This window comes from Penicillium malachiteum (assembly GCF_028827825.1).
Source record: "Penicillium malachiteum strain IBT 17515 chromosome Unknown utg000002l:1.0-8849297.0:1.0-8852440.0, whole genome shotgun sequence".
NCBI classification, from domain to species: domain Eukaryota; kingdom Fungi; phylum Ascomycota; class Eurotiomycetes; order Eurotiales; family Aspergillaceae; genus Penicillium; species Penicillium malachiteum.
In genome coordinates, this window is record NW_026643095.1 from 3,751,791 (window position 1) to 3,778,427 (window position 26,637).

The window sequence follows — 26,637 nt, forward strand, 5'->3', positions numbered from 1 at the left end:
ACACGGGATATCAAGTACGGAGTACTCCGTGATGAATGTACAGTGGATTGACAGTGGAAATCATAAGGACTCCGCGTCAAATGGATCTACTCCGCTCTGCTCGTGCTCTGTACTCCATATGACTTCATAACAAAAATTCATTATACTAGAAAGTAGCATTCGCTTCGTAAATCTATACTCTAGATCCCCACTGCAGTCCGTCGCCCATCTGTATTAGCCTTCTGAAATTGCTGAATGAGACCCAGCACCCCGCCTCCACCAGCAATGGCCTCCAAATTTTCGCCATCGTTGCCCTCCCCAGCGTCATCATCTCTGCCCAATGAATTCATTCGCCAGGATTCTCCGATCTCACCCTCGCTACCGAGACCACCACTCGAGGCTCCAGCTGCACCCGTGGGCCGCCCTGAAGAATAACGTGCAAATTCAGAAGGTACATCATCGTCTTCAACAGGTCCCATCATAGGATGCTGTGAATAGGCGGGACGAGGACGCTGGTGAGATAGATTTCGACCGGGACGGAACCCAGATGACGATGGCTGGTTATGTGGATCAAGAAGTACGGAATGAGCAGGAGAGCGGGTATCACCGATCGCCATGGGTCTAAACCGTGATGCGACAATGGACTGGCCAAAGGCTCCACCTCCCGGACCCGGTCGAGGGTGATAATAATCCGTTCGATCGTGGAGTCCACCCGTCTCGGGAGTGGCTAGAGTGGGTAAGTTCGGAGGTGGATGGAATTGTCGCCGGCCCGCCGGGTGATTGTGAGCCCCGTAATGGTCTAAAAATCCATAGTATGAAGCAAGCATCTTTCCATCCTTGGTGGAGAAGTAATCGGCTCGTAGATCTTGTTTACCAGCCTCCCGACCTTGAGACATTTCATTCGTGCCTTTCTTGAAATCAAAGACTGCAAAGGAGCAAAGATAGCCCATCCCATCCACATGAACAGTGAACTCCCGGAAGAAGTCGATCAGTCGGTCACTGCATTTAGGGAGACTGAACCACAGTACAAAGGGAGTAAAAATCATGCTGAGGATTTCTTCAAGGAAGACGACGATCTTCATCTGGTAGAGGACGGCAAATTCTTTACGCACGTCATCACTGTGTAGACGACCTTTCCAGGATGATGGGAAGTAATGGGTAAAGTCGATCAGCTCCAGGAGTGCATACTCGGGGTCAAAGACGTCGGTTTCTTCAGGGGCCACCCCTCGTGCAACTGCCCATATCGTACCGAATATACCCAGGTAGAACAACACGGTGCGATCCGGGGTAATCTCAAAACCGAGGAATAACTCTGGATCCACCACCGAAGCAAGCGCCAGCACCGAAGCTAATGCACCGGATACAAAGGCGACAAATCGACCCACCTGCGCCGTTTTGTCCTTTGGAAACTGGTCAATGTAACGGCTAGCGAATGGATAGGACATATTGGTTCGCCGCTCAAACATGTGCCACAGCTCATTGAACTCTCGAAACTTCCACTCCGCCAGCGGCGTATATTGACGAGATCCAATCTGCGATGGATTCTTCTTGAACTCGTTAAAGTATCGAAAAAAGTAATGCATCAGAAAGTAGATAACTATAAACGGAGCGACAAATATATTCATAATGCCAGCAAATATGAAGCGTCGCCGTAAGCCATCGCTGAGTGTTTTTCGGTGGGTGTCCTTGAGAAACAAGGTTCGAAGCTGACCTTGCTGATTGAATACGTAGTCCATGATGCATAGATTGAGGTTCCACTCCAGTGTGCGAGAAAAGAGTTGTCGGTTCCTGAGGAATGGGATGGGAAGTGTGAGGTCCAGGATATCCTTGTTAATCAGGGCGATCATGAAGTTTTCCTTGCGCATAAGACGATTCGCAATGTCGTGAGCATCCATCCGCTGTTTCGACTGGCTTCCCATGAACCGTCGGTGTTTAGCAGATACAGCTGCCGCCGTAGACGGATTGGAATCTCGTAATGCCATCAGTCGGCTGACTACTTCTTGCCATGAGATAGTTTGAACCTCTGCGTCAGAAACCCCAAGCAAGTGCAGATAAAAGTCATGCATATGGTGAAGTCGACGAATGTCTAGCATGTACTGGAACAGTTTCCCAATCCAGAAGAAACTAAACAGCCACAGCAGGAATAGCGACGAGCCAGACATATTGGATGTGCATTGGGGCACCAGGATCTCGTCTAGTGATTTGCTCCCTCTCACCTTGTGGTAGTCAACACAGTTGGTGAGAAAAGTAGAGAAGCCTACCACAAAGGCAAACGTTGAAAGATTCAAGACACGACTTAAAAGAATCGACCAGAAGCCGTTACCGAGAAAATAGGTATAAACATCTTTCAGGAAATTATCCAGATCATCAACGTTCGCCCAGCGCCACATGGCTTTCTTTTTAGGATCGATATTCGCAAGACTCAGATGCTGCCTGGCTAACCACTGAGTCCACGGATGACGAGTGTTCAGTTCTGACGTTACTTCGTTACGTGGAAGTCCCCAGCGTGGTTGTTGCGGGAGTGGGGACGGTTGAGGGCTCGGTGTTTGAGAGCGACTGGGCATCATCTGAGGCGGAGGAGGCAGACGTGACTTCAAATCCTCATCGTCATTCTCTTCTACTAACAGGTATTGGGGTACATCGTTATCATCATATCCCTGAGAGTCACCTCGGCGCCTGGAAAGGTTCCGACGCCTCGAGAATGATGGAGAGCCCTGGGAATGTGGCTGCTGCGAGGGCCGACTGAGCAAACCTGCAGTTGAACTTGACAGCTCGATGCCTCGTGCATCTGCCAATGCATCTTGGAGTTCTCCATCGCTCAAGTTGTCCTGGTCGCCTATCGGGGCCATCCCCGCACGCTCTTCGACATCAGAGGAATCGGAGCCGGCATCGTGTTCTCGGATTGTATCATATACGGAGGGGGAATCGGCGGGTGGTAAGAAACGTGAAAGAATGTTTGAGGACATCATCTTCCGATAGGGATGGCTCTGAGACTCTGGAGTCCTCAGAGTCCTATCGCCATGAGGGTGCTAGGTTAAGGACGATTAAGGTGGGTGATTAGGGCAATAAGGTCAACGGGGAACCTGTGGAGATGAACGCCTCTCTCCATAAACCAAGGTCCTTTTGCCCTGTAAATGTAGGAGCATAGATGGATGAGACGAGGCAGAGTTCAGGTTTTGGATTTCTCCTGTTATTGAAATGTTTGAGCAAGGCAAAGTACTTAAGGTAGGCAGATGATGCCATACAATCAAATGCATCTGATCACGTCCGCGGCACCAGCTGCTCACTAGGTTTAGCTTATCCTAGCCTGGAGCTCAGATGATGGGTATGACATAATATTAATGCCTTAAATCCACCCCAGCCCTTCAGGCACAAATAATTAACGTGATTCCCAAGCGAGTGGGCCACCCAAGCGAGTGGGCCACCCAAGCGAGTGGGCCACCCACCGCCTACCCTACAGTTTTAATCATAAATATTACCACCAGAACGCCAATTTATTAAAATAATTAACTAAATATCACAGTGATCTGATCGATGGCCTTCTTCTCCACACTTCTTACATGTCGGTAGCTTTCTCCTAGCTGGCTGAGGGGGTAAATAAGGCGCCCTAGGCCGTGGTACGGGAGGGATCACTGGCGCCTCAACCACCTGTATAGCACGCTGTATAGCCTCCTGGCCCTCCTGAACAGTCATACCACCCTCGTTAGGTATCTGCCTAGTAGACCGCTTGCGCTTTTGCTTTTGCTTTTCATGTGCAGCGCGTAATTTGCGTGTTTCAACCTCTAATAAAGCTGTTGAATGCATCTGAATTTCGCAGGCCTTGAGAACTTGATCGATTTGCTGTTTGAGTGGACTTGGAGGGCTCTTTGAACGTTGTTTTAGAAGAGCTTTGATTGAACTAGCTTGCCGTTGAAGCTGAATAAGATTCTGAGGTGTTTTAGGTGAAAATTGGCTTGATCGACTAGTAGGGCGGCTAGCTGGGGGTGTAGGTGTTCGAAGAAGAATATTTAACTTAGAAAGTACTCGATCTGGGTCAAATGGTACTAAACCAGCTGCCGTAAAGCTGTTTTGAATAGTTTGGGTTTGAAAAGCCTCTTTACGAGCGATTGGGTAGGCTTCAAGAAAATCAAATTTATCAACATGGTTAAAACCAAGCCGCATTTGATTCTCAACAAGCCGACCATAGGCCCGTTTTAAAGGCCCAAAACATCCAACATCAAGTGGCTGATGAAGATGTGAAGAATGAGCTGGCATGCAAATTGGAATAATATTATTCTCTTTGCAAATCTGATCAAATTGGGGAGTTAAATGACTCCCATGACCATCAAGAATCAAAAGTCGATATTTTCCAAGCGTACGTTCAGTTGTTGCTGGAATAAAGTGTTTTTGAAGCCATCGAAGTCCAATTTCATCAGTTGTCCATCCATTTGGACTAGTTTCAAATCGCCAGTCAAGTGGAAGGTTTGTAAACCATCCTTCAATTAAAACTTTGCCTTTGAAAATAATCACTGGTGGAAGGGCCCATCCAGATACATTAATTGTTTCAATAGCAGTTACCCATTCACGATTTCCAGGCTGTAAAAGTGATCGTCGACCATAATATCGAGAACGAGTAACAACCTTAGCAGTTGCTGTAAGTCCCATTGCAAATCCAGTCTCATCAAAGTTATAGATATCCTCTGATAGAATACCATTCTCTTGAATTGTTTGAAAAACAAGATTAAACCATTCTTGAACAACTTTTGGATCCTCCATCCTCGCACGTTCATAATTATATCGTCGAGAGAAACGTGTAGTAAGCTCTGAATGTCGTTTAACAAAGTTTGTGACCCAATTTTTGCCAACAGTTTGAGAAGGGGTCTGGCCACGTGCTAAGAGGAGAATATTGGCCATTTCTTGAACAGTAGCAGGCCGGGGGGCAGCTCCACGTATATCCATAGAGATCACCCACTGAAGAAGTGATTTCTCTTCATTCTCAGTTAATTTATGGCTGTTGGCGCGAGTCTCAGAGCGATTGGTATAGCCAGTGAGCCGACGCTGTAGTGTAGTACGAGGTATATCAAAACAGCGTGCAGCTTCACGGATAGAGCTTATTTGTTCAGCTTTAATAGCCTGTATAGCAAGTAGGATTCGACCCTCTTGATTACCATTTTTTTCGGCCGAAACAGTACGTTTTGGTGGCATGATGGGTGGTTGAAGATAAAAGAACGCGGTCGCGACGCGATTTTTTGGTTGGGTGGCCCACTCGCTTGGGTGGCCCACTCGCTTGGGAATCACGTTACCTCTTCTGACACGAGTCATGTGGTGCTGAGTCAGTGCGGGGGTTCGGAATGGAAAAATTATTCTTCTATGTACTATACTGTCAATACTGTCTATACGGAGTACATGATGCACTTCAATTGGAATGTTTTCTGGTTTACATAATATTAAAGTAGACCTCCAGGGCCCAAGGTAGGACCACTCTCAGCCTGATTTTCCTCCCATATTGTTTTAGGCGTACTAGTACAACTTGGCTTATTAACCTCGAAAAACAAATTGAACCTAGATGACGACCTTCACAGGCTCTCTCCGTTCATCATCCCGTAATCCGCCAACAATTGACGGATTGACCAGTAGACACCTAGACTCTGTAACTGGGGAAAGCCATGCCATTCCGAATTCCCATGCCGTCCTTAGAAGATTTTTTACGCCTCCTCCATCAGCAACGGTATGCTCGTATGCAAGCTGAAGCTTATCAAATGAGATCCATTCCGTACCAGCATCCTCGTGTATATGCCCAAACACATGAGGTCGTGGCTGAACTCTCCATAATGACTTCAGGAGTTGAACACAACCAAATTTGAGTAAGTCAAGGTGCGCATTGGGTGGAGTATGTGTAATGAGCACATCGATCCCTTCTGGTACTGAATCAGCCCATACATCTTTACTTTTGGGATATTGGAACACCCAGTTCCCATGGCGAGTAGAATAAGGGCTCCCATATACGTTCAGATGACGGCCATTAGCACAGACAACTTCCCTTTTCTCATTTTCAAGGTATATCAGATCACCCCAGTCAAGTTGAGTTCTTTCAGAAGCCGCTTGGCCAGAAGAATCATCACATTCTATGTCTAGCAATAGCTCATGATTCCCAGCAACAATGATTTTTATGTGATGAGGTTGTGAGCGTAACCAACTCAGTGCCTCCTGAAGCTCCTTGAAGGATCCGGATTGTGTGAGGTCACCAGCATGAATCAGAATGTCTCCATCGGGGACATGAACTTGGGCATCGTGAGTATCGGAGATACAGACGATCGAAACAGGATCTTTGAGTGGCGCGGCTGGAATGTATTGCCGCCAAGTGTAAAGTTGTTGCGCGAGGAAGACGCAAGGTTTGGCACAGAATTTTTGCCATGGCCCGGGCCGCTTTCGATTCAACAGCTCATGTAGGTCACACATGATTAAATAGTGAATACTTCGATGATTGCTGCCAGTGCAGGTTCTTGTAATAAGAGGCGGGGTGAGGAGAGGTTGAAAGTATGGTAAAGAGAGGTGTTCATTGTGACAGAATATGGACTCGGAGTTCTAAATGGATTAAGTACGAGGAATCACATTCCAAGTTTCCAAGTTTGGACATCTGGACTCGGACGTTGTGGATTGTAGGTCTGGGAAGATTCCGGCGTCCCAACCTTGGAAGGTCCTGGACGTATATCCATAGTAGATATAACACTGGCAGCAGTCAACTGGTCTAATAACACACAATGCTTACCGCCTTTCATACCGCCTACCTCTTACTACTGTAGTACATCCATCCCGAGGTCATTGGAAGACCTCAACGGCTATATAGAAGGATGAGGGTGGAAAAAGAAACCCTGAAATCAGAGGCAAAATGCCCAGGTGTCAGAACATCTTAACTAAAATCCAGCATCTAGGTTAACATGATTTCAAGAAACATACTATCAATAGAAGAACTTGAACCTTCTCCATTCAGTTACTTTTATTTTCATTCCATTCAATGTTTGATCATCATGCTTTTCAACATAAATCCTCCTTCAAGTGTTTACTAGCAATTATAACCAAGTACCGATCAGAATAAAGAGCACTTTTCTGCCTCAATGTAGAAGACTTATCGGAGAACCCGTCACGGTCACGGATGATCCGCCCAGCTTCGTATAACTAGAAGTTCTTCTAGAACATGGATTTGGAATTTGGATATTACACACATGCATATGGGCTACATTGATGCATAGAAAAACTTTGATTTAGATTTGTGTGCGTTGTTTCATCGAATCTTCTTTTATTCTCTATCTCCAGGGAATATGAAAGAAAAACCAAAGAACTCAAAGAATAGCGGGAGAATGACGGGAGTTGACCTGATGACACGGCCCCAGTCCGGCGAATCCACTTTACATTTTAGTCCCCCGCGAGCTTTGCCCAAGTTGTCCCAAAATTTCCCAAAATTTCCCGTCTCATTTATCTGGGTAATCAACAGGTTTTTTTTTTTGGAAATTTCATTAGAGAGGAAGTCGGTGTAGAAAGAGATCCGGGGACTTATATAGGTCACGGTCCCAACAACTTGAACAATAGTACTAAGTTCAAATGTTATAAGCCACAAACATGCTTCCAGGGCCCATAATATTCCTGGTGGTCATGCTGCACCTAATGATGTAGCTAGTGGCCTTGTGCATGGAACCCAGGGGGGGCGCAACCTCAACCTACGAATAACGGGAGATTTCTTACAGTGGTATTGGGGCTAAACAGCTCCAGAAAGAGGGTCCGATCGACAACCCGGATCATAATGTCCAGTATGGCCGCGCATGATTCAGGCTTGATTCCTCCCCAGTCCCATCGCACTAAAGTACCTCTCCCAAAATGGATGCCACGCAATTTCCTCTACTCCTTCTACTAAGATGGTACCTTTTTTTTTCTTCTTTTTAATTTTATGAAGTCTTTTTTATGTTCAATATTTTCCCCCTTCTCCCTTATATTCTAGGGTCTTGGAAAAAAAGAGAAGCCCCGCCGACGCTAACCTTGGATGGGAACTTAAGCAGCCAGAACTAACGGAAACTAGAGACTTACTGCCGTGTGAGCCTAGTTTTGATGAGATACTCCCGATTGGCATTGGTCTAAACTCGGAAGTTTCGGTTAAAGGCTTGAAGAAGGTCGGGATTTGGTACCTGACATTATTGACTAGGATATTGAGGCATCAGAGAGGGAAGAAGGAGAGAAATATAGGACGGGTATAGGACGGGTATGAGAGACATAGTAGACTAGAATAGATAAAAGAAAAAGGACAACGCATCAACACATACTAGTAAATGGGATAAAAATATCAGCCTAACAATCTTATATATCAATCTTGCGGTCAATGGAAAACCTATAAGCATCCAAGTTAAAGTTGTGTAGATTTGTCCCCTTTATACACAGAGCACAGCTTCCCGTTATCCACCCCCCCCTCTCTCTCTCTCCTCTCTCCGCCCCTCTCCCCTTCTTCTCTTACATCCTCAAAGATCACACACTGAACCCAAAAAGAGGAGGGAAAAAAAGATCCCCAGATTCGAAGTTCATCATCAATTTCGAAAATATCTGGTTCTCCCCGTCATTCCGGTCGCCTTTAAAGGCTTGTCGAACCTATGACTTTTTGACTGGGGGATCTGCAAAACACGGACGCACACAACACACAAACCCACACCCAAACGAAAGGGCCCCTCTCTTCTCTGAAGTCGGCTCCCCAGGCATATTCAGGATATTCCAATTTCAAAGGCGACTGATGAAGGTACGTGTTGTGTGCTTTTGATGGGCTCTATTCCCTTTCCCATGGACCCTTTGGGTGTTCTTCCCCTCCCCCTCAATAATAATGATATCACGCCGCCCCGGACTACCACTCTTTCGGTCTTCCTCGGGCCTTGAAGCGGACACGCATAGTGTTCCTTTTCCCTCAAACACCCACCGCGATTGCGATATAATTGCAATCAAACGGATTTATATGAGATAAAAGCATCAAAATTGACACACTTATCCGATTGGTAGATCCTGCATCTCTCAGACAAACGACGGTGACCCGCCTAATTCCCCTTTGTCCCTGTCGACCCGCTCGTCTCGACCGAATGTACGACTCCGACCTCCTTCCTCCCCTTGAACTCCATGTGTTCTCATAACCACGCCTTGCACAAATTCCCGACTTTCATTTATTCTCCTGCGCCGAAGCATATATCCCCATTCGGCATATTTGGTTTTGAGGTTATCCCCGAGCGCTTCTCCCCGTTGCGGACTTTCTCCCCATTACGCTCACGTCCGCTCGAGAGAGAGTGACGACCGGGCAGAATGGAACCAGAAAATCCCAATGGCCACGGTAAACGGAGTTCGATGCACCAGGCATTGTATAGCCGCCCCGTGGAGCGTCGTGCCAGCAAGAAATCTTCATCTCGAGACCGTCACGGCATGGTCTATCCCGACAATTTTCGAGACACAGGCATCCGTACCGTGACCCCGGAATCCCATTCCCCTTTATCCGAACCCGAACACGTTGCCCAGAGCGCGCCCTCTCCCCGGACTACCATGCGATCGCGAACTATCGAACGAGGCGAGGAGGAACCCTCAATGGAGGGAAGGACCGTGCGTACACGATCGCGAACTGCAACCTTGGAGGAACAACAAAGGAGCGACATTGTCTCCGGGACCTTCAAAGGACGAAGCCGGATCGGATCCGTCACTGCTACAAGTGCGCCCGCACCCGTCCCCGCGTCCACGCCTCAGCCCAAGACAGCAGACGGCAAGTCTCCAGAAGATTCCACCTCCATCGGTTTTCCTTCAATACAATCGCCAAATTACATTGACCAAGCGGTCAGCCGTCATCGACTGAATAACGCTTCTGGTAGTGGCCGGCCCACCACAATCGCACACAATCAATTCGCATCCCCTCTATCGAATACCGACTCTGCCAAGATTCTTCAATTGATGAAGACCACATGTGGAAGAATGCATGGAATCCTGTCATTCAGAACGACATCGAACAACACATGGGCCTCAAGCTCGTGGACATCAGGGTATTGTGCCATTAATGTCGCCACCGGAAGTCTTATATACCAAGCCAAGGGAGAACCAGCGTTAGCAAAGACCCTTATTCCTGATCTCCGTGGCTGTCGGGTCCGAACATTGTTCGACCCGGAGCTTTCGACAACCTACCTCAGCGTTCAAACCTTCACCTCCGGTCTCGGAATTCAACTACGACCTCATGTCAACGAAACATTCGACTCCTGGCTCGCAGCCCTACTCTGCTGGCAACCCATACGCCCCAAGGGTGTTCAAAATAAAATGACCAAGCCTCAATCAGTTGTGATTGGAGAACGGCGCATTCCCGAGCGTCGAAGAAACTCAGAGAGCACAACTCAAAAGGACGCCACCATCATCAAGGTTGGTAAAATGCTTCTTTGGAATGAATCTTCCGCGGCTGGAATACGACCGGCTTCTGCCCGCCGCGTCTCCACATATAGACAGTCTAGAGCTCTTTCTGCCTCATGGCAACGTGTTAGCTGTACACTACAAGAAAATGGTGCTTTCAAGCTCTACACTGAGTCTGATGTCACACTGGTCGCTTGTATCAAACTTTCTCAATTATCGCGCTGTGCCATTCAACAACTCGACTCATCAGTGCTTGACGATGAGTTCTGCGTCGCCATTTACCCCCAGTACACCGCACATCCAGTTCCAGACCCCGCAATGCGCCCCATTTACCTCGCCCTTGAAACCCGTGTCCTCTTTGAAGTCTGGTTCGTGCTGCTCCGCGCTTTCACCATTCCAGAGTTATACGGTCCTGAAATATCAAGTGAGCCGGAAGACCCCAATAAAACCCCTGAGGCCGACTCATCTCCTACCAAGGGTATGTTCCGAATCGAAAGGATTCTTCATTTGCGTGTCACAGAGGCAAAGCTGTTTCGCCCCAAGGAAGAAGACGCACCACGGAGTCGAAAACCATCCAGGTCCCACGGTCACTCTGCCCCATCATCTCCCAAGATCAGCGATTTCTACACTGAAGTCCTTCTAGATGGGGAGATTCGAGCAAAGACTGCTGTTAAATATCGCACTACAACTCCATTTTGGCGAGAAGACTTCACCTTCAATGATTTACCACCAGTACTCTCACAGGCTTCAATCCTCATCAAAACTCTGAACGCACAAAGGGACTGGACTCTCATTGCACAGGGGACATATCCATCCAACCAAGATGTCAATGCAGTCAACATGCTCGATGAGATTGAGATCTCGACCAATGACGCAGTTTTTGGACGAGTAGACCTACGGTTGGATGAATTGGACCCCGGTGTAGACTCTGAAAAGTGGTGGCCCGTTTTAGATGATCACGACCAGGCAGTTGGTGAGATGTTCATGAGAGCTCGAATGGAGGAAACTGTAGTATTGATGTCTGAGGAATATGCCCCGATGAAGGAGCTTCTTCACAAGTTCACTAATGGCTTGACGATCAACATGGCCCAGGTTATGTCATCGGAATTGACTCAGCTTTCTGAGATGCTCCTGAATATTTACCAAGTATCGGGAGCTACTGTGGACTGGATCTCAGCGCTGGTCGAAGATGAGATTGACGGTCTACATAAGGAGTCTACGAGCAGTCACATACGTTACACGACAAGGATCCATTCGAATGATTCTCGGGACTCCTCCGGTCATGACCGCAATGTTCTAGTGAGAGATATGGGGAGAACTGCTACTGTTGAAGCGAACCTTCTTTTCCGTGGCAATTCACTGTTGACAAAGGCACTTGATCAGCATATGCGTCGGTTGGGTAAGGAGTACCTGGAAGAGACAATTGGCGATCGACTACGCGAAATCGATGAAAGTGATCCTGAATGCGAGGTGGACCCAGCTCGAGTCCCCCGCGCTGAAGACCTTGATCGTAATTGGCGAAACCTGATCAATTTAACTACCACGGTGTGGAAGTCCATTGCGATTTCTTGGTCCCGATGTCCGTCCGAGCTAAGGCGTATCTTTCGACACGTTAGAGCCTGTGCTGAAGATCGCTATGGCGATTTCTTGCGTTCTGTGACCTACAGCAGTGTTTCCGGTTTCCTGTTCCTACGGTTCTTCTGTCCGGCTATTCTGAATCCTAAGCTGTTCGGACTTTTGAAGGGTAAGAATACCGATACCCACTCTGCGGTAGTCTCTTGATTGGATCTCGTCATACTAACTTGTATTTGCAGATCATCCTCGTCCCCGTGCTCAACGTACTCTGACTCTGATTGCCAAAGCTCTTCAGGGATTAGCTAACATGACAACTTTCGGTAACAAAGAACCATGGATGGAGCCGATGAACAGGTTTCTCGTCGGCAATCGTGCTGAATTTAAGCAATTCGTGGATCTCATCTGCGATATCCCAGCAAATGCAGCGGCCCCTGTCCTCACTCCTTCCTACACTACTCCGCTACAAATCCTTGGCCGATTGCCTCTTACTTCACGCGAGGGTTTCCCCAGTCTTCCATTCTTGGTTGATCAATCTCGATGTTTTGCCAACTTGATCCATATATGGCTCGAAGTTGTCCCAGAACGACTCTCCGAATTGGAAGAGATTGACCCGTTCCTTTCTAAATTTCATGAACTGGCATTGCACCTACAAGAGCGCACCGAAGATTGTCTCGATGAGGCGGAACAGGCTGAGCGCCCAAACGGTACACTCGAGGTCAAGTGGGAAGAGTTAGTCGACTCGATGGAGCGCGCTGTAACCTTTTATGAGGAAGGCACAAGCAAGCCAACCACTCCGGCTCCGGCCTCAGCCCCAGAATCAGCTGCTGTCGCTGCCGCCACTGCCGCCATTGCTCCAGGTTCCTCTGCTTCGAATACTCCAGGTCACCGCGGTTCAATTGGTTTCTTCGCCCCTCGACCTGCTATGCCTCGTCGGTCAACAGACTATGCTCCGGAAGAGGATGACACCCCGCCCAGTTCATCATCTGCAACCTGGGACCAATCCCGTATGCCGTTCACACTACCCCGTTGGTCTGATGCTCGTGATAGCACCGGTAGCTCTAAGAATTCCTCCACTTATTCCCTCGAATACTCCGAGAACGCGAAGATGCGCAGATCTAGTGTGACAAAGGAAAGCTCCAGTAAATACCGCTTCTTCGATTTTGTACCTGCTCCCTCTCGCCGCAAGGCCAAGGAACGTGATCAATCCAGCCACCACTCCCACGAGGATCTCAGAAACGAATTCTGATCGATAAAAACCCCGTGTTCCTTTACACCCATCTCCCCTTTTCCTTGTTGATCTCTTGACTCTTTAACTCTCTATGTGCTCATGAAGTCCACGCTCCTCCTTTTCTTTCTGTTCTCGGATTCTTCCATTCTCCTCTTGTCCCTTCTCCATGTCACCCCAGCATGTGTCACGGTGTTGATACCCTTCCCCCTCATTTGATCTTATGTTATTTGTTCTAGGCTACGTCCTCCCTGATGCTCCCCAGGGGCACCTCGACCCAGCGCTTACAATGGCAATTGAGAAAAAGACTCAAAACTTATACAGGATTGGGCGACTGGGCCCTCGGTTTATACAAAAGCATACCATGTCTGTTCTCCTGGGTTTTTTTTTGCTGGGTCGAGGTTTATTGTTCTGGGATGGCTTTTTCCTTTCTTGTTTCTGTCTAAGCGGTCTCATGGCCAGCATGTAAATACTCCTGATATGTTCCCGAATAGACGGATTGGGCTTTTGACTCTTGGCCTGGTTCATCAGTAAACTGAGTGCTAAGGATCTCTGTAGGAAATAGGATTAAGAAACGACATACCAAGACTCGGTAATTCTTTGGAAGGCCGAGCCAATGTGCATCTACTTCTGTAAAAGGACGTTCATCCCGTGGAAACCCGGACCCTAGCATGCACATATGGACAATAGCTCCGAACACCCCCACGCTTAAGTCCTTGTACTCCACATTTCCCCGCACTCAATTCTAGTTTTGTACTCAATCTCTGCGGCCGAAAGCATTGACATCACTCACAAACAAATCATGCAATCTGCATGTATTCGGAATCAGGCCGCTAGTCAAACCTTTCGTACCCTCAGGGTTTAGTCTCCGCAATGAATGATGATACGCGGGCACGAATCAGCAAGATACACCTGGGCAGACCATATCCGCCATGCTTCTCAATATGTATAAATAAAGATGAAAGTATTGCTCGATCTCTGTTTTGAAAGCTCCCAGGGCCTTCTTAAGCACAAGCGCAATAAGTGGCACACGACTTCATGCTATCCTCAATCTTGGTAATTGGAGTGGTAGTTGCCCTTGCGGGCTCTGTTGTTGCGAGTGGAAACAATGACAAGAAGATATTCTTCGAGAATAATGGCAACTAGTCCTCTCATGGTACCAGACCTAGTGCTACCGCAGCTTGCAAAGCCCAGAATGAGACCCTCCTGAGCTGTGAGAAGTACATAGAGTATGCCAACCTATTCAGCTATCAACAGTATCTCGGCGCCATTACAAGTGATCAACTCCTTTGGTCATCTTGTTCGTCGAGTTATCCCTCATCGTGGAGAGGTGTCCTTGACAAGCATAACTCGACGTCGAGCTCTACTTGCTTGCCCTATCTTTGCACTAATAGTGCACCGCTGGTGAATAAAGTTGATACTGATTACTCGGTGTTTCCTCGAGTAAATGCCACTTCGAATGCTACGACCTTTGAGGGATTGAGAGATCAGATGGCATTCCGATTTGCTGGTATTCGCTTTGCACAGCCGCCATTGGATGAACTTCGCTTTAAGCCTTCACAGCCGTTGAACAAAACAGAGTCCTATGTGAATGCTACACAGTATGGACCTGCTTGTTTACAGTTTGGATATTTTGAAGGGAACTCGTATGGACTCAGTGAGTTCCTAACCTTGGGATCAAAATATTATGATATTAGATCAATGTGCTAATTTTATTTTGCATCGGAATAGACCCGTGGGGCAATAGTGAGGACTGCCTGTATATCAACGTCTATACACCACATATCCCGTCGTCGGCCACCACTCCCGACCCCGAACAAAGAAAAGCCTGTAATGTTCCGGATCTATGGTGGTGGAGGTACACAAGGGTCTGGTGCAGACTTGACATTTGATGGTGCGGGTCTCGCGTCTAGATCTGACGTTGTTGTCGTCACTTTCAACGTGAGCATTCAATTTATAGTGGTTTATATTGGCACTCGAAATATTAATCTGAAGATGACAGTACCGTGTCAACATATTCGGTCTCCTTTCTCTGGATGATGAAGAGATATCCGGCAACTACCATATCTCAGACTACATCTCAGCCTTACGCTGGGTCAAGCAAAACATTGCAGGATTCGGAGGAAATCCTAACAACGTCACCGTCTTCGGGCAATCTGCTGGTGCAGAAGCAGCCTACGATCTAATAACCTGCCCTGCTATATTTGGTGAGAATCTATTTCAGAATGGCATTATCCAATCTGGAAAGTCAAATACCGCCACGCAGGAGGTAGCCGCTGCGATAATCAATCCTTATATCGAACCATACTGCAACGGAACGGCTACAGAACGTGCCTCATGTCTCCGCTCACTCCCAGCAGAAACACTCCTAGATATCAGCAACAACACCGCTAGTTGGTACACAGTGATGGATGGAGTCTACTCAATGGACTATACACAAGCAATTCTTGGACTCGGAGCCCAATACATTAACTCGGTGAATGTCATAGCCGGGAACATGCTTGAAGAGTTTCAATCACTAGCTACAACATCACTATGGCCCAGCATGGACAATTTCACCGAAGCGGTCGAGATCTTCATCGGTGATAATGCACTTAATCAAGGCCAAGCTGATGCAGTTCTCAAGTCTGGCTTGTACGCCGTGACTAATGAGACTGTCTACAATGGTAGCACGGCTTATACATCCGTGTACAATGCCTCTGTCCATCTCGGCACAGAGGGTCAGTTATACTATGCTGGAACACTTCTTCAGTGGATTGCTGCCGCTTCGTGGGCTTTCAAGTCTCACTGGTTCTATGTTCATAACCGTGGATATGCTCTCAGTTACTATGATTTCTACAATCTGGGTACATTCCCCGCTAGTAAGCCTGAGATACCGTACTACCGGTGTCACAGTGGAGATCTATACGCAGTCTTTGGCACTTACTATATCTTCGATCAACCTGTTCGCGTGCCTGAGGATATTTACTATACGAATGCGGTGCAGGACATGTGGGGATCATTTGCTCGAACGGGGAATCCGAATGTTGAGCCTGCTTAATTAAGGGCTAGGTCTTAACTATTACTCGACTATTGATTTCTTTTATGGGTTTGAGTGGCCGCAGTTCAAGATTAACAGGCCTAGTATTGCTTCTTTGCAGTATCCTGGTCCTAAGGTCTCGTCTTTACCTTATCAGGATCACTGTGAAATTATCTTGCCTGAGTTCCAGAATCCGTCTGCGCCGACATCGACATCTTCTTAGGCCTCTGTTAAACCTTCTGACACATCTTTAAACCAGTTATGTGATTTTGTCAATTTGAATCTATGGTAGCCTGAAATAAGTTTGAAAATTCCATATCTTATTGATCCGAATTAGCGATTTATGTGCTTCAATCACGTATTCAAACACTTTTCCACCCATTATTGTACTCCGTAATAACATAGTAAGTCTGGCTTGAAGTCTCAACGACTTGGTAAGTCTACTACTGCATAGTCCGCACTCGAGTCACCGGTCCCTTATATGTCTTCCTACCATGAATCCCATAGTAACCCATGGCAATAATAATAACACCTCCATATATGGCGATAGCAAAGTTCATCTCAGAGGCATTGGGGTGATTATTCGTGGGGAAGAAACTGAAAACAAAGATAACCAGCAGAACGAGGATAGAGATGGTGTCACAGATCGGAGTGAACTTGCCCATACTCCACCGTGCGGGAGGTAAAGGCTGATTACGCCAGCGTCGAAGACGGACACAGGAGATTGAGATAATATAGGATGAGAGCAGGGCGGCGGTGCCGAGTGCCATGATAGCGTTGAAAGCTACTGAGGATCCGATATTGATTAGGGAGAGGAGAGAGACAATGACAAAACTGACGCAGAGGGCATTAAGGGGGACTGTAAAGGTTTTGTTGACCTGGAATAGTATATGTTAATGGTTGAAGAAGGAGCCCGGGACTATTGATTGTGTCAAACTCACCCGTGAAAAGAAGTCCGAAAAGGGAACACCACGGTCTCGAGCAAAAGAATAGATTTGACGAGATGTAGTAGCAACGTTACTGATTGCTGCACAGAACTGCATAATCATAATAATGACTGTCATACCGGTCGCGGCTCTGGTTGATCCAGTTGCATTGAGGAAGACTTGGATGAAGGGAAAGCCGGTCTCAGTCTCGAGAATTTGGTCAATTTCACCAACGCAGTAGGCGAAGGTGACGATCATGACAAAACCAGTAGATCCATTGAGAATTAAAGTCCAGAGCATGCCCTTAGGAAGAACGCGAGATGCATCTCGGATTTCCTCAGCTGTAAATTTTCAAGTTAGGATCTTTGCCATAAATTGAGTCAGGTGTATGCGTACCCATATGAACAGCAGAATCAGGTCCGATGAGAGCGTAGATAGGACCAATTAATCCAACCAAGCAAGATAATCCATTGTTACCCCATCCACCTCGATCTTCGATGGATCCCCATACTTCAGAGTTCGGGACCTTGGGTGAAAGTACCCACAGAGGGATCAAAATACCAAAGAACCCGAACACGTGGACGATGAGAATGATACCCTCGATTAAGGGAAGCTTCTGTGCCAGGAAGGTATTGAACAATATGGCGATCACTGCCACTGCAATGACCAGCAGGGTGACATGCCACGGTTTATAGTCATACGAGTCAGGGTAGTTGATAGCAAGCAAGCCAACAATCATGTTAGCAACTGTGTAGCAACATCCTGCAATACCAGTATGCCAGCCCAGTACACAGATCCAGCCTGTGATGTAGCTCAGTATGGCCTGGGAGCTAGGAGGTGCAAATTCCGACACCCAGTGGTACTGACCACCAGAGGTAGGGGCCCTAGAGTGGATGTTAGTATAAGACAGTTAATCCTTGTTCATGGGATCCACATACATAGAAGCCATCTCAGCCATAGACAGAATAACAAAGCTGAACCCTGCCAAGCCACCTAGGTAGGTATAGATCATACCTCCTTTGCCGCCATCAACCAAGCCATAAGATGAACCACTGTGATAGGTTCAAGTTAGTATATCACAATCTAATCACATAGATTCACTGACAATGTGATAGATCAACATACAAGAGAACAGCCTCCCATGTGCACATAAGTACCGCGGTAAATCCCAAAACGGAAAGAAAGCGGAAGTTTCTCTGCAGGCATAGTTAATTATTGCTTTTTCTTTTTCTCATTTTCTTCTAGAATAAATGGAATATACGTACGTTCAATTCCTGGTCCCGACCGACACGCCACATATCCTGCTTGTCCTGCACGGTACCTGCCTTCTCGGTTGTTGGCCCCTCGAAGGACTTTTGCACGCTTAGCGTGACTCCATCCTCTTGACCCATGTTGATTCTGCAATTCAATGCCAAGAATACTAGTATAAACAAGGGGAAACCGGTACTCCGGAAGAAAAGAAAGAAAATAAGGAAGAAGAAAGAAGGAGAAAAGGGAGAAAAAGGAGAAAGAAAAGTTAAGAATAATCAGTCATCAGTATAAAACTAAGTTATAGTGCAACCAAAAATATCCAACATGCTCATAACAAGAATAATCAAAACCTCCGAGTCTAAGCACTGAAGTGCTTGAAGTGTGGAGTAAAACACGGAAACAAAGACTAAAGGTGGCGCTACTTGTTAGTACATTCTTAGATAGAAAAAGAAAAATGGGAACTCCTGTTTCAGCATTTTACAATCCTTGTCAGTTAGAAAGTCAATGGTTGGTTACAGGCCAAAAGACAATGCATTAGAGTGGCAGTAGTAGCCGCGTAGTAGGATTCAAGGATGCGATATTAATCTCCACTTAGTCCCCGAACTAAACAAGAACAAGCCACTTGGCTTAGAGTGCTTAGTGGAGTTATTTAGTTGTTTCTAGTATTAGTGTAATTGGTTCGATATTAGTTCTGTTATCTGCACTATACAAGGATCATGATCCTGCACACCCTCATCTTTGCTGATATTTGCTGATATTTACCTATTATTGGTGCAATTAACATGCAATTCGTAATGCAGTTGGAGGAAAAATCAAGCAGGTTCTGAAGATTGAGTGAAAAAATGAGAATCTTTTAATACACACTACATTGACTCCTTCATTCCTCCTATAATTACTTGGGAACAATAGTGTGGAGTCACTAACTTAGTAGCATGGATAACTCTACTAGCAGGATCAGGCTGGAATTCTCAAATTGATATACAGTTCGGCCTAACAAATTATCAGACCCATGTTATTCTTTGATCCTTTGATCTCAGTGAAAATAGGGATTGTACTCTGTTCCATTATAACAATGTCCCGAAAAACAACCGCCCTACCCTCAAGTTGTAGCTTCTTTTCTATCTCGGTCACTCATCATGGAGTACGCTGCTCCTTATGCGATCACCCCGACAGATCGAACTAGATTGATTGTTATAGTTGAGACACTTTTCATGTCATGGATAGTAATAGTCAGTCTGATTCGTCTGTACATGCGTATTACCATCAATGGGCCTGTGCAGATGGATGAATTGACGATATTTGTCGGAAGTGTGAGTATGATCTCTATATGTAGCCCATTCAATAAGCCAGCATATCTAGTACAGCTGAAAAATGAGACTAATTGGAATTTCTTCATTAGGCAATAACCGTCGTCCATGTAGGAAATCATCATGGACGCAGTTGAAAACGGTTTTGGTCAAAAACAGGATCAAACCTCGCCATCGAGTTTAAAGCGAGCTGGAGAGGTAAGTCCAGTCTGTATGGAAATATCGACGTTTTAATTCTGACAGATTCGGATTTAGGACCTCTATGCAGGGAATCTTCTGTTCTTGATCGGCCATGGTACCGCAAAAATCTCTGTATGCCTAATTCTTAAACGACTGGGACAACAAAGGAATTACTTGCTGTATTCGAAGATCATACTGGGAATGGTCATAGCCTGGATGTTCGCTTCAATTTTTGCAGTTGCTCTCAGCTGCTATTCTCAATACCAGTTGGATTTCGTGGCCCTCGAAAAGCATTGCAGTAATATCGTGCGTACACTATGACCCTAGCCTTCCCAATTATACTGACAATTCAATCCAGGACACTGCGTGGAAGGCCATCACCCGCATTCGATGTCTTCACAGATGTACTCTCCTTTGGGTTGTGTATCTTCCTGGTCTGGGGTATCCAGATGCGTTTGAAGGAGAAGTTTACAGTGATATTTGCCTTTGGAACTAGACTTCCGTACGTATCTACAGGAAATGATCCACAAAAAGAATTCAGCAGCTAATTGATTTCTACGCAGATTGATAATCCTGATCATCCTCCGACAAACCTACCTTAACAACGCATTTCACCACCCCGATCCCTCACTCACTCTATCCAACGCCGTGATCGCAACCGCCGTCCTCTTGCATACCAGAATCATGATTGCCACCGTGCCATGTCTCAGGCCATTTGTGATCTCATTCAATACAGGCTGGGGACAAGGCGTGAATGGTAGCAGTGGAAACTCATACTTCACACCCACCGGGCAGAGTTCCAATCAGTCTCGAGCCTATGCTAGTCGCGCCGAGGAGGACGAGGTCGATTTGACGATTCGACCATCAGAAGAGAGTCACCACTCTCAGCAGTTGATTATACGTCACACACAAGAGTGGAAGTTAGAAGAGGAGTATGAGATGAATAGTGTAAAAGATCAAGTTCAGATATAAGGGATTGGAAGGCGTTGGGCAGATGTTTTCTGTTTCTTTTTCTATGATTTGTATGGATTAACCGGGGTTATAAAAACAATTATCACTTAAAGTAAGGAGGGTGATCTAGACACACCCAGGAAGCCATCATGGATGAAATTCATGAATAATGCATAATTTGTTACACATAGCTATGTTAAGTTTGAGGCTCTCGAATCATCGAAACCGCCCCTTCAGGTGTAGCCTCCTCTTGGTCTTTGAATCCGAAATTCCGATACAAAGGAGATGCATCTATATGAGCATCTAGATAAACTGGTAGCCCATTCTGATCTGCAAGATCACATCCCCATTTCACCAACTGAGACGCAGCACCCTGTCTACGATAATGCGGATGAACAACCAGCATATCCAGATCTAAACAGAAAAAATGATAGGTTAGTTAAGATAATCCACCTGGGCATAACCCAATGATAAACCACATACAGTAATGTTTCCGACCGTTCATAAACTCCTCTCGTTTCTCACCGCAACCGGTAAAAACTAAGTCACAAAGCTCAACGTCTGATTCTTTATGCCAGGCTGGAAACCTTTCGCCACTTTCCAGGGGATCCAAATCCCATTTGGCGTACCCAACCAGGAAATCACATGCAGAGGGATCAATAATTTTGAGGTACTTCCGGTGTGGGTTGTGGAGCAAGTCGTGGCGATTAGCGTTGTCCCACCATTCTCGGACCCCGGGGGTATTGGGGAACATGTGAAGATTAACCGGGATGCTGAAGGCTGTGTACCAGAGCTCGGCAATGGATGGGATGTCGTCGACTGTGACGGGTTTGAGAGTGAGGGGCGCCATGGTCACTTGAAACAGTATTAACTGATGAGGACTAGGTACAGGGACACACGAGTACTTTCAATGTTCAAGTTGCAGGGGTGGAAAGAAGTGTTCTAAATTCCCAGTGGTTCTGGACTTAGTCTTAATCATTTGGCCAAGGTTTTTCCCACATTCCATAATGGGGCCAATCTCCTCCGTCCGGTTCCATCAATGGGGCGCGGGCCGGACGTCGTAGTGGTGTGGGCCAGCTAGTGGCTAGCCACAAGGTTGGGGTCTGTAGTTGCATTAGTGTATGTGGTGGCTTTTGCTTCCTACACGAGGTTTTTATTTGATTTGTTGATACTACCATGATCTGATTTACCCCTGTTATACTACGGAGTATAGACGGATTACTCCGCGTCTCGCCTCCTACATAGTAGAGACTGAATAGAGCACAATCCGTATTCGTAAATATCAAGTGGACTTCAACTTAGCTAGAATTCAGTTCCTAGACATAAGCTTACTAAGATCCTAACAGAGATACAACTGAATACGAATACGTAATACGACACAGCGACAATAGCACGAATATTGAAGGTTCACAGGTCTTATCATATTTCACACGACCCATTGAAGAAAATGGAAGAAGAGAAAAGAAACTTGAAGAAATGAATATCCCAAACGCCTGAACTACCGATCATAGATGCCCCAAAACCGCTCCGCGTTAAACGTGTACCGATTATCATCCTTCCACAAATCATCAAATGCCGTAAAGAGCACCAAATCATCCGGCTGATGCGCAAAGCTCTTCCTCAGACTCTCCACAGCAACACGTTGATTCTCCGGTGATGGAATAGCAGCCCCATTAGCCTGTCCAGCATGCGGCCACCCAGACTCCGTAATCATAGTTCGTTTACCACCGGCCGCAGCAGAAACACTATGCATCTGTTCCAGCGCATAAGCACCCGCATCATGTGGTTGCTGCGTAGCATCGAAGAAAGCATGACAGTTCGCCGCACAGTAATCCGATACTCGACATAGCTCTGGATGCTGGAGAAGAACGGAGAATGTGTCCACCGTCACAACGGGACCGTCGTACCCCTGTGCACGAAGATAAGAGCGCGCTTGTGTAACGGCGCCAGTTACCTCTCCAGGAGCGTTATGGCCACCGTTTACCAGTTCGTTTCCGATGGCGATGGTATGGTAGACTGACCAGTCTGTTTTACCCGAGTCGTCGGTTGCAGCTTCTCTGAATGCATCGAGACTTTGGGGGGAAGTTCGTTAGGTCGTAGATTCCGGCGAAGACTTGCATTTTGTGCTGCCGGGCTGCGGTCGCGACGAGTCGGGTTTGATCGCAGTCTGTGCCGTAGATTCTGATGAGGTTGTGTGTGGAGAGAGCGTCAAGATCCTTGCTGATTTGGTCTTGGTTCTTGCAGCTTCGGTCAGCGGCGTATGGGGAGTATGAGATGCCGAATTGGCGGCGGTCTTTGTGAGTTGAAGGGTGCTGGGAGCCATGATTTTGATGGTGAGCTTCGTCAGTAGCTGTTTTATCTTGTAGTCTTTTTGGAGATTCAGCGTCATTAGTTGATTTGCTTTCATCTTGCGGTTTTGTTTGTGTCAAGAGAGCGTGGGTTGAATCGCTGGTCGTTGATGATGTAGGTTGCGGAATAGGTAAGGTCTCAAAGGACTGTAGTATGTTAGTATCAACTCGTATACGTTCTACCAGTGTTTCTTATGGTCTGTGAGATGTCTACTCACAGTCTTCTGGGTCGTAGATGTGACGGCTGGGACATGGTTCGTTTCCGTATGAATTGGATCTCCATTTTCATCAACCCAGACAACTACCTCCGATACTCGAGCCGTAGAAGCATCATCGAGGTTTGCGAGACAATGGTTAGGATCTACACATTATCAGTGCATATTCACAGGTCCAACTCCAACTCCACAACTTACCTTGGATTGCTGCATGGGCCATAGATGCAAGAGACCAGGCAAAGAGAGCCCGCGTAAAGTGCTTCATTGCACAAATCAGAAAAGAAAATTTCTTCGTAGAGCTTTCAACCCCTCAAAACTGGAACCAGAACCAAGTGTTAGTAGATCGTAGACATAACCATGAAAGTGACCTCAAGATCTTCTCGCACAAGGGAAGGTCCTCGTGCAGATCAAGCGGATTATATCCATCATGAAAGGAAATTGCTGAGAATTCACTAGTAGAAATTAGTCGCATGCTAGTGAAAGAAGGGATATCCAGTCATCGTTATTCACTGTGGGGTGGGATGGAATGGGATGGAGGTCAACGTCTGCCATAGTGTTCCCCTTGGATAGAAGTGAAGGGCATTTAGGCCTCGAGCCTCGCCAAGGTTATACTTTAGGCCCTTTTTTGAGCAGTAGGGCTTGTTCCAGGTTTTCGGATGGGCGAGACTTCTCGCCAAACGAGATAAGGAATGCCCCTGGCAATTGAGGGGTCTTGGAAGTTTGTGGAATGCTAGGCTCATTCCGCGTGGTCCCTTGGTACCTGTATTCCGCAACAGATTCACACTTAGCCCTGAAAAGGAGACCGGGAACCTTGGAAGTCATATCACATTCGGTAAGCCGGAGATGATTATGGGAATTTGAACTGACTTCTCTCTACTCGGTGCCGATCCGGCCGGATGATCGATGTATGGAAATGGAGACTTGGGAATTAAAAATAATGCATGAATTATTTTATGCAATTCAGCCCAGCACTAGGCTGGAACTGAGGAAAAATAGTATTAAACAATCTAAAACTATGCACCGGTAAAGTATCATACCGCCCTTGTCGAAAAAAAGAAGAAAAGCGAGTGAGAAGGGTAGTGCTGTACAGGGTAGCGATAGCAAGATGCATATGAACAAACAGCTTAACAATACACGGAATGAATATGGGAGGCATTAGGGCGTAGGAGAAAGAGAATAGAGGGAAAACCAGGGGAATGCCGAAGGTCGTTGAGGCATGAGCAGTCATTTGATGATGGGTACCAGCCATGTGTCAACAAGAGGAAGAGATTTTACTTCTTCTTGCTCATCACCTTAGTAATGGCGTGTCGAATTATTGTGCCAGCCTTTTCGATCTCTTTCTTTGTGAGGCCGGTTGTCACGCACACCTTCAGTCCGGCGGGGACAACTTGTCTGGGCTCAAAGTCGTCCTCGAGGGTCTTGAGACGGGAAATAAGAACACTGTTGGCAAGGCACTGTTATAGAATTAGCATGACTTGTAATGACTTGTAATGACATTGTACTTAGCTGGAGCGGTACATACCTCATCAACGATATCCTGGAGCAGAAATTGCTGGTCGTTATATGTCAACTTCTTGGAAGTAACAACCTCGGGCTTGATCACCAGAATGAGGACAGGATTCTCGGGTGCGCTTGAGCAGTAGACCCAGTCACTGCGGGGATCAAGTTGAGCACGCATGGCCTTCGTGTGATCGCGAAGCTGAGATACCAGTTCGGGGGTGTTCTGGAGGAGATTGATAGTGGCACTAGCAGTAGTTGACAGAAGAGCCGGGAGGGCTGCGGAGAAGGTGTAGGCTGAGGCAGAGATCCGTTGGTGATGAACAATCTCCTCGGATCCAGCACAGAAACCACCACCTCCAACAAGACAGCCAGCTAATGAGCCGACAATCATGTCAACCTCCGCTGCGTCAACATTCTGGTGCTCAGTAACACCACGACCAGTACGGCCCAAAACTCCGAAAGACCAGGTCTCGTCAAGAATGAGACGGAACTTGTACTTGAGTCTCAACTCTATCTAACATGACGTTAGCCCCGTAACTAGGAACCGATTTATCCAATGTATGCAACTTACAATCTTCGGCAGATTCACCATGTCACCGTACGACTCAAACAATCCCTCTGTAATAATAAATCGTCGGGTCAATGGCTTGCGAGCCTGCTCTTTGGTGACCTTGGCGAGGACACGTTCAAGATCCTCCATATCATTGTGCTCGTACCACCGAACGATACTGCGCGAAATCTGAATACCCTTCCGAATCGCAAAGCTAACACCCTTGTCCGCAACGATGATATCACCACGCTTCGAGAACGCAGGGATGACACTGGAAATAGTAGAGAACGCCTGGGAATACATGATGCAAGCTGCGGTGCCCAGGTACGACGCGATATCGGCCTCGGTCTTCAGGTGGACATCCTGGGTACCGTAGAATCCACGAGGACCACAGGGGCCAACACCATAGTTCCGCAAGGTCTGAATGGCCTGTTCCTTGAGCTGCTCATTTGTGTTGAAGTTGTAGTAATTGAAGGAGCTGAGGTTCGTGACGGTACGACCGCTGGTGAGTTTCGACTTGGGACCGACAGGTCTGGACGAGAGTCAGCAACTGAGTCTCTTTTAGACCACAAACAAGGATGTCGCAACCCAGGCGCATCTCTGCACGGGGAACGACAACGAGAACAATGACTTACCCCACAATCACGGTGCGCCTATCAATTTCCATCTCCTCCAATGCTGTCGGCTCCCCGACAAGTGGCTCAGGAGTCCACTCATCGACCAAATCATCAATCTCATCCTCGGTCAAGGGCACCACACCAGGTTTGGTGGAGTATTTGGGCGCGAGAAGGTACCGAACAGCAAAGAGAAAGAGGAAAAGTTCTACTGCGGATCGAATTGGGTCATCTTGATAACTCGATTTTACATATCGCAGGAAAATGGCGGAGCCTGGTACTCGGTGGAAAAGGTTCGCGAGTTCGTGTAGGTACTCGGATAGGAGACGTTGCGTCTCCGCGAGGTCCATGGCGGGGGTCTGGCTTGCGCTCGTCGCGCGACAAAATTACCACACAATTGAGAATCAGAGAGAGAAGAGAAGACAAGGAAATGATAAGGAGTGTCAGATTTCAAGACTTGGGGAATGCTAGGATCGTCCGGGGGGCCACGGCACGGTTGGGTCATATAGGTCACGTGATTGGTTAACTTGAGCGTACGCGACGTTGTGAAACTAGGCTACCAAGGACACATATGAGGAAAATTTATAGAATAATTAATTAGAAGACAGAGATGGGAA

General features: G+C 46.9%; 9 protein-coding genes across 9 annotated transcripts; 3 read left to right on the top strand and 6 right to left on the bottom strand.

The window, feature by feature from the left end:
• Positions 1-179: 179 nt before the first annotated feature.
• On the bottom strand, positions 180-2,948 carry atgI (autophagy protein ATG9; the record flags this gene model as incomplete). Its single annotated transcript, XM_057087888.1, has 1 exon — positions 180-2,948. One exon carries the CDS (start codon positions 2,946-2,948, stop codon positions 180-182), a length of 2,769 nt encoding a protein of 922 aa, XP_056947717.1.
• Positions 2,949-5,520: 2,572 nt separating this feature from the next.
• N7483_004452 (metallophosphatase domain-containing protein) lies at positions 5,521-6,417 on the bottom strand (the record flags this gene model as incomplete). The annotated part of the gene is made up of 1 exon (XM_057087889.1): positions 5,521-6,417. One exon carries the CDS (start codon positions 6,415-6,417, stop codon positions 5,521-5,523), a length of 897 nt encoding a protein of 298 aa, XP_056947718.1.
• A 2,865-nt stretch (positions 6,418-9,282) lies between these two features.
• On the top strand, positions 9,283-13,180 carry N7483_004453 (GTPase-activating protein BUD2; the record flags this gene model as incomplete). The annotated part of the gene is made up of 2 exons (XM_057087890.1): positions 9,283-12,103; positions 12,174-13,180. 2 exons carry the CDS (start codon positions 9,283-9,285, stop codon positions 13,178-13,180), a joined length of 3,828 nt encoding a protein of 1,275 aa, XP_056947719.1.
• Positions 13,181-14,650: 1,470 nt separating this feature from the next.
• Positions 14,651-16,199, top strand: N7483_004454 (alpha/beta-hydrolase; the record flags this gene model as incomplete). The annotated part of the gene is made up of 3 exons (XM_057087891.1): positions 14,651-14,746; positions 14,891-15,100; positions 15,162-16,199. 3 exons carry the CDS (start codon positions 14,651-14,653, stop codon positions 16,197-16,199), a joined length of 1,344 nt encoding a protein of 447 aa, XP_056947720.1.
• Positions 16,200-16,621: 422 nt separating this feature from the next.
• N7483_004455 (uncharacterized protein) lies at positions 16,622-18,495 on the bottom strand (the record flags this gene model as incomplete). The annotated part of the gene is made up of 6 exons (XM_057087892.1): positions 16,622-17,056; positions 17,120-17,445; positions 17,501-17,988; positions 18,043-18,156; positions 18,230-18,300; positions 18,370-18,495. The coding sequence occupies 6 exons, from the start codon at positions 18,493-18,495 to the stop codon at positions 16,622-16,624; spliced, it is 1,560 nt and encodes a 519-aa protein (XP_056947721.1).
• Positions 18,496-19,491: 996 nt separating this feature from the next.
• N7483_004456 (uncharacterized protein) lies at positions 19,492-20,814 on the top strand (the record flags this gene model as incomplete). The annotated part of the gene is made up of 6 exons (XM_057087893.1): positions 19,492-19,663; positions 19,796-19,860; positions 19,918-20,046; positions 20,081-20,148; positions 20,201-20,344; positions 20,406-20,814. The coding sequence occupies 6 exons, from the start codon at positions 19,492-19,494 to the stop codon at positions 20,812-20,814; spliced, it is 987 nt and encodes a 328-aa protein (XP_056947722.1).
• A 175-nt stretch (positions 20,815-20,989) lies between these two features.
• Positions 20,990-21,643, bottom strand: N7483_004457 (uncharacterized protein; the record flags this gene model as incomplete). Its single annotated transcript, XM_057087894.1, has 2 exons — positions 20,990-21,207; positions 21,277-21,643. 2 exons carry the CDS (start codon positions 21,641-21,643, stop codon positions 20,990-20,992), a joined length of 585 nt encoding a protein of 194 aa, XP_056947723.1.
• Positions 21,644-22,291: 648 nt separating this feature from the next.
• Positions 22,292-23,621, bottom strand: scw4 (putative cell wall glucanase (Scw4); the record flags this gene model as incomplete). Its single annotated transcript, XM_057087895.1, has 4 exons — positions 22,292-22,865; positions 22,912-23,288; positions 23,360-23,502; positions 23,555-23,621. 4 exons carry the CDS (start codon positions 23,619-23,621, stop codon positions 22,292-22,294), a joined length of 1,161 nt encoding a protein of 386 aa, XP_056947724.1.
• A 1,006-nt stretch (positions 23,622-24,627) lies between these two features.
• Positions 24,628-26,370, bottom strand: lcbA (serine C-palmitoyltransferase subunit lcbA; the record flags this gene model as incomplete). The annotated part of the gene is made up of 4 exons (XM_057087896.1): positions 24,628-24,810; positions 24,879-25,370; positions 25,428-25,938; positions 26,042-26,370. The coding sequence occupies 4 exons, from the start codon at positions 26,368-26,370 to the stop codon at positions 24,628-24,630; spliced, it is 1,515 nt and encodes a 504-aa protein (XP_056947725.1).
• Positions 26,371-26,637: the final 267 nt, after the last annotated feature.